At 41.0% G+C, this 11,353-nt stretch overlaps 1 protein-coding gene across 1 annotated transcript in view; it reads right to left on the bottom strand.

The window, feature by feature from the left end:
- The window catches only part of PCNXL2 (pecanex-like 2 (Drosophila)), a 491,139-nt gene that overhangs the window by 373,363 nt on the left and 106,423 nt on the right, over window positions 1–11,353 (bottom strand). Inside the window, exon 9 of the mRNA XM_006870571.1 lies at window positions 6,907–7,042. Within this exon, the coding sequence (XP_006870633.1) occupies window positions 6,907–7,042 (136 nt within the window). The remainder of the gene's footprint in view (window positions 1–6,906; window positions 7,043–11,353) is intronic.

The following is an 11,353-nucleotide window of genomic DNA, read 5'->3' as shown; positions in this document are numbered from 1 at the left end:
CATGGAGAGATAAAGCAGCTAAGGACTCTAGACTCATGGAAAGAGAAAGGTTGTGAATGTGCCCTTTGGCTATTTAAACTATTATATATCCCTACTGTTTTTGTGTACATCGAAAAAAAAAAAGAGGGAATAGTGGCAAATATTGTTAACCAATGGTGAATAGAGGAGATTTTAATCACTGCAATGAAACAAAATATAATTGGATGAAAGCAATATATGAGAGTCTGTCATGTGGAGTAGAGTAAAGGACCAACACCATGGAATCTCTCTAAAGTTGGAAAAGCACAACATTGGAGCAGTTACATTGTACATGGTACTGTACAAGGAGATGGTAACATGCCTCCTTTTTGCAGGGAAGTGAAAATTGTTCAAAGTTCTCAGAATGGCCAGTTTGGTTTTTACCTGAAACGTCAGTGCGAAAGGAGAAGGAGTTTAAGAGCGAAGAAGATACAACCTTTAAAAAGCAGTGTTTGGGGACTCTGTGTTATTTTTAAAAGCCATCAAGCCTAGTGGCAGGGACTCTGGTTGGTGCTGGAAGTGGCTTATGAGACATCACAACAGTGGCTGCTGAGAAGGCAACTAGAGAGCCCTGAAGCAACCAAGGGGTAAAGGGAAATGAACACTGGGTCAAGACCCAGCCAACTAAACAAGTACAAGGACCTAATCCTCAAGACATGTTGTAAAAGGCAGGTGGCAACATCTATGGACACACGTAACTGAGTGTGCTGCACATAACTAGTATTTGATACATGCCACAAGAAAGCTAGTTAAAGGTCAATGTGAAGAACAATTTGAAGGATAAAATACATATTGTTGTGGTTGCTAGATGCCGTTGAGTTGGGTCCAACTCGCAGTAACCCTGGACAGGGTTTCTGAGGAACTGTTGGGGGGTTTGAACTGCCAGCCTTGTGGCGCAAACTAACCTTAAGATCCAGCACATTATCCTACAGCACCACATCAGGACTCCAATATATATATATGTAGGTTATTACTATAACACTGGCTCTCACTAGCAACTAGAATTTATATCATGTAGATTACAAATACATTTGTTTTAAAATGAACTTCTAACCATGATAAATGAAAAGTGTTCCAATTTTTATGTCTCCTTTCTTTAAGCATAGATACAGGTTCAAATAAATGAATCCATATATACCAGTGCATTACAATTGATGATTATATATATATATAGTTGATAGTTCATTTGATTCATACGCTAGTCAATGTAAGTGTGGTGTTGTGTGGTGATGGTTGTATGCCACAGAATCAGTTCTAGCTCACAGCAACCCTCTATAGGGTTTCCAAGGCTATAAATCTTTATGGAAGCAGAAAGCCTCATCTTTGTCCCGTGAAACAACTGGTAGATTCAAAGCCACCCAGCTCATAATCTACTATGCTACCAGAGCTCCTTAATATTCTGTGGACAGGGACGATTTAATAAAATATTCTCTACAAAAGGGATCATACAATTTCATGGAAATTTCTCATTATCTTACAATTCCATTTTCCCATGGAGGTTTTGAAACCCCCTCATACAGCACCTTATATAATTAGATGGCCAGGAATATGAAATATTTTTCCTTTTTAAATGTTTTAAGTTAACAAAGGCAAGAAGTGACTGGCTTACAAGCTTTCAAGAGGGAATTTAGATCCAGAGTGCGTGGAGGAAGGTAGAATCTCCACTGAGTAGTATCCAATCTGTCTGGGTGGGACTGATGAAAGGAGATGGTGATAGGTTTGTTGTGATGCAATAGTGAATAGTTGTTATCAGGACTGACTGTGAGGGTTGGAAATGTAAAGGTAGACATTTTGTAGCAAAAGGAGGGGAGTGGTTGACTTTGCAGTCCAGGAGCAGAGGTTCCTGGGACCATCAAGGGAGAAGAGGGTAGTGTGGGACCCTACCCAGAGAAAGAGTGATGCCAGAGTTGGAGGCACAGACTATGACATAAAATGATGTAGCAGCTGGGGACTCTAGACCCAGAAAGGGAGAGGGGCTGTGTGCTGATGACCAGGGGGCAGGCTTGCAGGGTATACCCTTTTGTTGGTTGATGATGCACGGAGGGAATTGTAACCATGGCAATGAAGCAATATACAATAGGATGAATGTAAAGTTAATATTCTGCCATGTAAACTATCACATAATTCACAATAAAACATTTTTTTAATGCTTTATGTTAAAATTAGAGAACTGTAAAGGTAGATATTTTATAACATAAAGGAGGGAGTAGTTAACCTTACAGTCCAGGAACAGAGGACCCTAGGACCATCAAGAGAGAAGAACATGAGCAGAATGTGGGACCCTATCCAGAGAAGCAGCGACACCACAGATGGAGACAGAGATGATGACATGGAGAGAGAGAGCAGCTGTGGACCCTAGACTCATGGAAAGAGAGGGACTGAGTGCTGGTGGCCAGGAGGCAGGCTTGCAGAATGTGCCCTTTGGTTGTTTAAATAATTATATATTCTTGAGTGTTTTTGTGTACATCCCAAAAACAAAACAAAATACCAGAGGGGATAGAAGCAAATACTGTTGAATGATGACACATGGAGGGGACTGTAATCATTACAATGAGTGTACAACTCATGTTCTCTCTTGTAAACTATCACTCAATTCACAATAAAAACTTAAAAATATATACATATTAAATAAAAAAGAATGATGTTAGAATAACAACAAAAAATAAAAATAAAGAGAGATGCTCTTGGATCTATAATGGTAACAACAACAAAAAATGTAAATGACAAGGTAAAAAGTGTCAGTTCCCCTTCTCATTAATTTTTAATGATGTAAATTGGGATGTAAACATTTGCTTTATATTAACCTAGAATGACAATCTACCTGGCCTAGAACCATGCTAATCTTGGCAATTGTTCCCAATATAAATGAGTTTAAGATCAATGAACTGCTTGGCCATCATGTTACTCCACAGTATTGTTAATAATAATAATGCCACTCTCATGCTCTTGCAGGGACCTTTAGAGTTCACAACTACTTCCACCTACAAGTTTTGAATGAGACAAGGTGAATGAATTCAAAACCCAAACAAGGGAAGGACCAAGGGAAGCAGAAAATGCTGTCTCCCATGGATCCAGTTCTGCATTTGAACCAGTGCTGCCTCTCAGCCAGCAGTGTGAGCAAGAAGACATTTTAGGATGGTTACACAAACCCTAAAAAGGTGGAGAGTCAGAGGAAAAGAGGAAGACCCCCAGCGAGATGGATTGGCCAAGTAGCAGCATCAATGGCCTCAAGCATGGCAACAATTGTGAGGTTGGCCCAGGATGGAGCAGTGTTTTGTTCTGTTGTGCATAGGGTCTCTATGAGTCGTTACCAACTTGATGGAACCTAACAGCAACAACAACATATAGCTGCTCTGTAGCTGCAATAACAAATAAGAACCTCCTCTACTCATCTGAAGGAGCTCTGGTAGCGTAGTGGTTGCCAGTCGGACTGGTAACCTCAAGGTCAGCAGTTCGAAACTACCAGCTGTTCTGTGGGAGAAAGATGAAGCTTTCTGCTCTCGTAAAGATTTACAGCCTTGGAAACCCTATGCAGTGTCACTATGAGTCGGAACTGACTCCACAGCATATAATCAAGCAACCAACCAACCATTCACTTGCCTAATATCAAAAGAAGGTAACCAAGCTCTGCTGGGGGGCTTCTCTTGCAGGGTCCCTTTCTTCAATGCACACACATTTTAGCACAGCTAGTCTTGGCCCCCCTCCCAGCTGTGCTCTGATTGGACACCCATGCTACAGTCCAGTATATATGGACTCCTGGGGTGACGCTGTAGGATCAGCAATAGACTGTGAACCACAATGTTGGCTGTTCATACCCAACAGTTGCTCCTCGGAAACCCTAATGAGGGTTGCCATGAATCAGAACTGACTCAATGGCACTTAACAACAACAACATAATGTATTTGGCAATGCAGAATAAGCACTGGGCTGCTAATTGCAAGGTTGCAATTCAAACCTACCAGCTGCTCCGCAGGAGAAAGATGAGACTTTCTGCTCCCATACACTTTACTGCCTCAGAAACCCTATACTGGGTCGATATGAGTCAAAATTGACTCCGTGGCAATGGATTCTTTGGGTGATCTATTAAGTGTACAATGTGGTTGTCGTTAAGTGCCATCGAGTCAGTTCCAACTCATATTGATCCTGTCTAGTGTTTCCAAGATTGCAAATCTTCACAGGAGTAGAAAGCCTCATCTTTCTTTCACAGACTGTTTGGTGGGGTCCAACAGCCAACCTTGGGGTTCGCAGTCCAGCCCTTATCGTACAGAGCCACCACACAGTAACAGTAAGAAAAACTTGAACTATGGGGAGAATTACTATATATGACACATTACTAAAATGGTGCTGATAGACTTTCAGGATTGCCACAAACCTTCAATTTATAAAAAACACAGCATCAGTGAAGTACCACAAAGTGAGACAAAATAAAACAAAGTACTCCTGTAAATGTACAACCAGGATTAGCATGACGAAGTCTGACTGCCCCTGGCAAGAGTTACGTGTTTTCTAGTTTCTGCTTTGAGATGTGTTTGAGACATTACATCAGTCTCTTACATTTTGAATCTGATCATTTGAAGTTCCCAGCTTCTCTGTGGTTCCCCAACTGACAGAATGTGATCAAATTAAAGGCATTCACATTTTCCAATCAACCTCAATATATTACAGCCTTCCATTCTTGGGGATTCAACACTGATATGCTAGATGGGGACAGGCAGAAACGGGGAGAGACCTGTTTCCCGTAGAAGTAAGGCTACACATGTGCTCCGGCTGATGTGGCCAAGTTGGTGGCCAGACATAGTTCACAAAATGGGCACAGGACTGTGGTTTGGAAAACACAGCAGGGGTTTGGGCCCTGGGGAAGGCAGTGAGGTCCAGAAAAGCCTGGGGAACAGGAGAAATGCAGGTGAAAGTGAGGAGGTTTCCAAATGAAGAGTTCCTCAGAGCTGGCAGGAAAAGGCCGGTTGCTGTCCATGAGGGGCAGACACTGATCTCACACTCAAATCAGGCAAGGCAGCCACTCACAGCAGGTACCACCCAGCAACCACAATGCGGACTGAAACTGGGCATGTGAGCAGTTCTCCACAACCAAAGGGCTCCACAAGCCCTTTCACCTCCACACTTGGCTGTGAGTTTAGGAAGGTACCACCTTCCTAAAGTTTATGGAAGGCTTGCGAAGAAGACAGAAGTGAGGCAATGCATGAAAGTGAAGGAATCGTCCTAAATGAAAGTGAAAGAATAACCCTAGCAGGACCTAACCTTGGAATTTAATTGACTATGTGTTCCCAAAGTAAATTCTTCGAGCCAGAAAGGCCTGAGTTACCCCAACTCTGCACTTGGAAGTCCCCCTCGCTCACCACTTCAGCAGGAATTGAGCACTCTGACCTCAGTTAGAAATTAACTACATTTTTGGCACATCTGAGTAATAGTATATATTTCAACCCATTGTACTTTCCTGCATATTGTAGAGTAATTTGGGTTAAGAAATCATTTTAAAAATACATAAAACTATATTATTTTTTCAAAGGTGAGGTCTTCTACCTGAAATACGAACATAGCCATGAGTCAGGTAAGCAAAGCAGTAAAGAAACTTGAGACTACTTGGTGTTATCCCCAATTACCTTCCTCAGTCTTCACCAACTGAAACCCACCTGTTCTACAAGGTCTTGTCAGGTATCCCTTCATCTAAGGAGCCTTCCAATCCCTTGTCTTTAAAAATCACCAGGATAGATTCTAACTTCACGGTCTGACCTCCTGGGCTGCCTTTTGCTTTGACTTTCTGGCTGTGCCTCCCACAGAGTCAGATCTAATTTAAGGTTTGAGAAGTCAGTGGACCAATACTAACATCCCTCAGTAATTGATGGAAGATTTCAGAATTCAGAGCCCGTGAAGATAGTGTCATTTGCCAGAAGAATAAAGTCTCTCTTCAAGTCAAACATTTATCTTCAAGAATCTTTAGATACTTGATTTATAAGGCCATAATAAACTAATCAAAAAGCCAAATATTTAATGCAGGAGACATCTAGCCAAATGAGCTGCTGTGAAATGTGCACATAGCAACCACCTACCAACGTGAATGGATTTCCAGTGTTTGGAAGCACGCTGCAAGTTAAACAGTGGCAATCCTGGTAGCAGTAATCAACTGAAGGATAACTAGTATCCAAGGGGTGCCTTCATGCTTTCATTCAGTAGATTACTGTGCAGTGAAATGCCCACCATCCAGGGGTGCAATGACACTGGAGCAAACCTGAGAAAACAACATTTAACCCACTGAATAGTTATCATGTTGTCTAGATAGATGGGTCTGGTGAAAAGAGATGGAAATAAGATTCTTATGATTCAACAGTGAGTAATTGTTATCATGACTACTTTCAACTGTCACAACTGTAAAGGCAGAAGCTTTGTAACATAAAGGGGGGAGTGGTTAATCTTACAGTCCAGTAACAGAGGACTCTAGGACCATCAAGGGAGAAGAGCACAAGCAGAATGCAGGACTTTATTCATAAAAGCAGCGACACCAGAGATGGGGACATGGAGATTCATGGGAAAAGAGGGACTAAGAGCTGGTGGCCAGGAGGCAGGCTTGCAGAATGTGCCCTTTGGTGGTGTAAATTATTATATATGCCTGAGTGTTTAAAAAAAAAAAAAAAAGAGCTAAAATGAATAGAGAGAAACACTGTTCACTGATGGCACATGGAAGGGATTATAATCATTGTAATGAAACAAGGTGACGATTTTGTTGTATGTAAAACTAATGATCTGTCGATCTGCACTGTAAACTTTCACTCAACTCACAATAAAAACTCTTAAAAACAAAGAAGATAAAACTTTAAAAAAAAAAAAATATGAAGACTCCCCGAAATGTTCACCAAGAGCAATACTGAAACATACCCGTGGAGTTTCTGACTGGGTCCTCCGAGCCACCATTAGTAACAGCTGTTGTTGGAGAGCACTGACTGCTGGGTCCCCAGAGGAGGGATCTTGACTCTCAGAGGTTGTGGTGCTGGAAGAGCTGATCTGCACCTCTCTAGGATAGGCAAGACAATAGCTTTAGTGACTTGGAAATACTGGAAACCATCATTGTACACAAACATGGGGGCACTAGGGATCCTTAAAGTAAGCAATAGATGGATGAGCCAGTACCTGACTCTAGAATGAGAAACATTTGCTAGACAGTGAAGTCAGTCTGAAGTGCAAGGTCGGTGGTTCAAGCTCACCAGCTGCTCCTTGAAAACACTATATAGGGTCACCATGGGTCAGAACTGACTCAAAGGCACTTACCAACAACAGGATGCCACTGTGGATCAAAGAGAGTCAGCTGTGGATACGCAGAGCTTCATTCAGTAATCACTTGTTAGTCCCATACCTCACTGCCATCAAGTTGATTCCAATCCCATATAAAGTTTCCAAGACTGTAAATCTTTACAGGAACAGACATCTTCATCTTTCTCCTTCAGAGTGGCTGGTGGGTTTGAACCACTGACCTTGTGATTAGTAGTCCAATGCTTAACCCACTACACCAACAGCACACCTTTCTATCTATAATGTTGTTGTTGTTAAGTGCCTTCGAGTCGGTTCTGTCTCATAGCAACCCTGAATAAGGCTGGTGAGTTTGAACTGCTGACCTTGTGTGGTTCAAACCAATTTTGCAGTCCAGTGCATTAACCCATAGGACTCCTTCTATTTTTAATACTAGTATTAAAATGCTAGTATTTGTATTTAATTAAAATACTAGTATTAGTATTTAATACTAGTATTTGTCCCTGGAGTCTTTCAGTGGTCCAAATGCTTACCTTGGTCTCCTGCTAACTGAAAGGTTGGAAGTTCAAACCCATCCAGAGGCACCTTGGAAGAAATTCCTAGTGATCTCTTTCTAAAAAAATTAGCTATTGAAAATGCTAAGGAGTTCAGTTCTACTCTGACCTACATTGGATTACCAGGAGTTTAAAGTGAGTTGATGACAATGTTGTAGTTGGTTTTTATCTGTCCGGTGACTCTGTACAATAAGCATTGGACTGTGAACTACAAAGTGAGCGATTCGAGCCCACTTGCTGCTCCATGGGGGAGGGGGGGGAGGTGAAAAAAAAAAATGAGACTTTCTTCTCCTACAAAAGAATTACAACCTCAGAAACTAGATCCAGGATCGCTATGAGTCAGAACTAATTTGACAGCACTTAACAACTTAACAACAATAAATTAAAAGATGTGTTAGATTTACCAAAAAAAAAAGAAAAAATTGCAGCGGGGTTAGGGCAGATATTCCACTACATTGTAATATCACGTGGGGTGTTTTTTTGTTTTTGTTTTTTAATTTCAACCTATTTAAGGAATCCTGGTGTGGTGCTATGTGCTAATGTGTCAGGGTGTCAGATTGCAAAATTTAACTTGTATGTGATGATAATGATATTGGTCTATGAACTGCAAGGTCGGTGGTTCAAGCTCACCAGCTGCTCCTTGGAAACTCTACACAGGCTTAATGGCACTTAAAAACAACAACAAGGAGCCCTGGTAGTGAAAATGGACTATAAGATGGCCTGCTAACTACAAAGTCAGTAGTTCAAATCTACAGCTGCTCCGTTACAGAAAGATGAGGCCTTCTGCTATAGTAAAAATTTACAGCCTTGGAAACCCTACACAAGTTCACTATGAGTTGGAAGCAACTCAGTAGCACATAACTAACCAGCCAAATCCTGGACAACTAATAAATCATCTAAATGCATGTACTCGTATGACAGTTTCCCATTGATGTGGGAAAAAATTCCTGAAATTCTTCATAGTCTCCAGATCTCAAAAATCCTAGTCTGCTAGTCTTGCAGATAGGCATCTCTTTCTAACAATCCTTCCTTGTCTGTAGTCTTACTCAAGAGAACAGAATAAGAAATACTACATAGTGAGCATCCCAGACATAAAAACCCTAACAGCAAGCTCAGTCTGCTGGATAATCACATACAGGCAGTGCTGTTTTGAAAATGCTATCCTGTTATTTCTAATTTTAAGGAAGATTCTTGTTTGAAAGTCTGCAAATAACTTTTCTTTGATGCAAAGCATGTTGTCATGTGCCATGGAGTCAGTTTCAACTCATAGCGAACCTCAGAAAGCCTCATCTTTCTCCCGTGGAACAGCTGGTAGTTCTGAACTGCTGACTGTGAGATTAGCAGCCCAATTTGTAACCACTACGCTACCTTGATGCAAAGCCTAAGCATCCGTAAATCTTTAAGAAAGGCAGCAACAGAGGAGCCAGATAAGACTTCGAGCATGGGACTTGACTGCCACCATGTGGTGGAATGGCTGTGGCCATCTGAAAGGAGCCGCTGAGAGCCAACTTCTTGCTAAAGTCAACCAAGAGAAAATGTTTCCCAGGCTTGTGATTCTGTACCAGAATGAAAATTTGTTCTTTCTCTCTTAAGGATATAAGGAAATGAAATATGGACTTCCGTACTTCTTACTGTTGTTGTTAAATGCCATCGTGTCAGTCCTGACTCATAGTAACTCTGTATAAGGTTTCCCAGGAGCAGCTGGTGGATTTGAACTGCCAACCTTGAGGTTCAAAGTAACCTTGCTGCCCAGTGCTTATCCTATACTACCTAAACTACAACAAAATTCCCCCAAATTTTTAAAATTTAAAGCAGTAAACACACAACTCTACACCATGCAAGTTTAATTGTGTTGTTAAATGACATTGAGTTGGTTCAGACCATAGCGACTCTGTATAGGGCTTCCATGGAGTGGCTAGGGGTTTGAACCTTCTTGTTAACAGTTCAGTGCTTATTCCACAGCACCACACCAGGACAGTAGTGCAGCTATATACATACCCTCAAATATTTGTAATTACAGTAAGTCTATGGATTATAAACATCTGACCACAGACAACTAGTACATTGTTGTTAAATGCAAGCAAGTCCAGTCCAACTCACAGTGATTGATTCTATGTTTCACAGAACAAAACACAGCCTGAATAGGAGCTGTCCTCACAGTTATTCCTATATTTGAGCTCATTGTTACAGCACTGTGTCCATCCACTTCATTGAGTGTCTTCCTCTTCTGTGCTGACCTCCAACTTTTCCAAGCATGGTGCCCTTCTCCAAGGGCCCTCCTGATGACATGTCCAAAGTACATCAACCTTGCTTTTAAGAGGCATTCCACTGCACTTCTTAGGCAGATTTATTGGTTCTTCTGGCATTCTATATTTAATAGTCTTCACCACACCATAATTAACAGGTCAGCCTTCACACACATTTGAGTCAATTCACATTGCCCTGGCTTGGGTCAGGCACACATTAGTCGTAAAAGTGACATCTTTGCTTTTTAATACTTTAAAGAGATCTTTTGCGGCAGATTTGCCCAATCATTTGCTTTCCTGACTTCTTCCATGGTCGTTAATTGTAGATCCAAGTACAATGAAATTCTTGACAACTTGTCTTTTCTTCATTTATCATGATGTTGCTTATTGGTCCAGTTGCAAGGATCTTTTGTTCTTTTGTGTTGAAGTTTAATCTATATTGAAGGCTTTGATCTTCATCAGTAGGTGCTTTAACCCTGCTCACTTTCAGCAAATAAGGTTGTGATATTTGCAGATCACAGGTTGACAATAAGTTTTCTGCCAATCCTGATGTTCAGTTCTTCATATAGTCCAACTTCTTGGACTATTTGCTCAGGATACAGATTGAATAAGTATGGTGACACACACCTTTACACACACCTTTCCTGATTTCAAACCATGCCTCCTAGTCTATGTACAGGTTCTTCATGGCACAATTTAGTGCTCTAGAATTCACATTCTTCACAATGTTTTCCATAATTTGTTATGAGCCATGCAATCAAATGCCTTTACACAGTCAATAAAACACAGGTAAACATCTTCCTGGTATTCTCTACTTTCAGCCAAGATCTATCAGGTATAAGCAATACAATCCCTCCTTCCACATCCTCTTCTAAATCTGCCCTGTCAGTAAACTGCTGCAGTCATTTTTTAATTATCTTGAGCAAAATTTAACTTGTATGTGATGATAATGATATTGGTCTATGATTTCCACATCCATTGGATCACCTTTCTTTAGAATGGGCACCGATAAGTAAGTCTTCCAATTTCTGGTGCATAAGCTAGTGAGTGCTTTCAGCGTTGAATTAGTTTGTCAAAATATTTCAATGAGTATTTCTCATCAATTCCTGGAGCCTTGTTCTTCACTAATGCCTTCAGTGCAGCTTGCATGCCTTTCTTCAATGGCGTCATGATCACATGGTACCTCCTCAAATGGTTGAACATCAGCCAATTCTTTTTGGTGCAGTGACTCTGGGCATTTTTTCTATCTAGGATATTATTCAATATATTACCCAGAGA

The sequence above is a fragment of the Chrysochloris asiatica genome, unplaced genomic scaffold, assembly GCF_000296735.1.
Source record: "Chrysochloris asiatica unplaced genomic scaffold, ChrAsi1.0 scaffold00144, whole genome shotgun sequence".
NCBI lineage: Eukaryota > Metazoa > Chordata > Mammalia > Afrosoricida > Chrysochloridae > Chrysochloris > Chrysochloris asiatica.
Note: the sequence above shows the minus strand (reverse complement) of the source record. Positions and strands in the feature narration are given on the sequence as shown.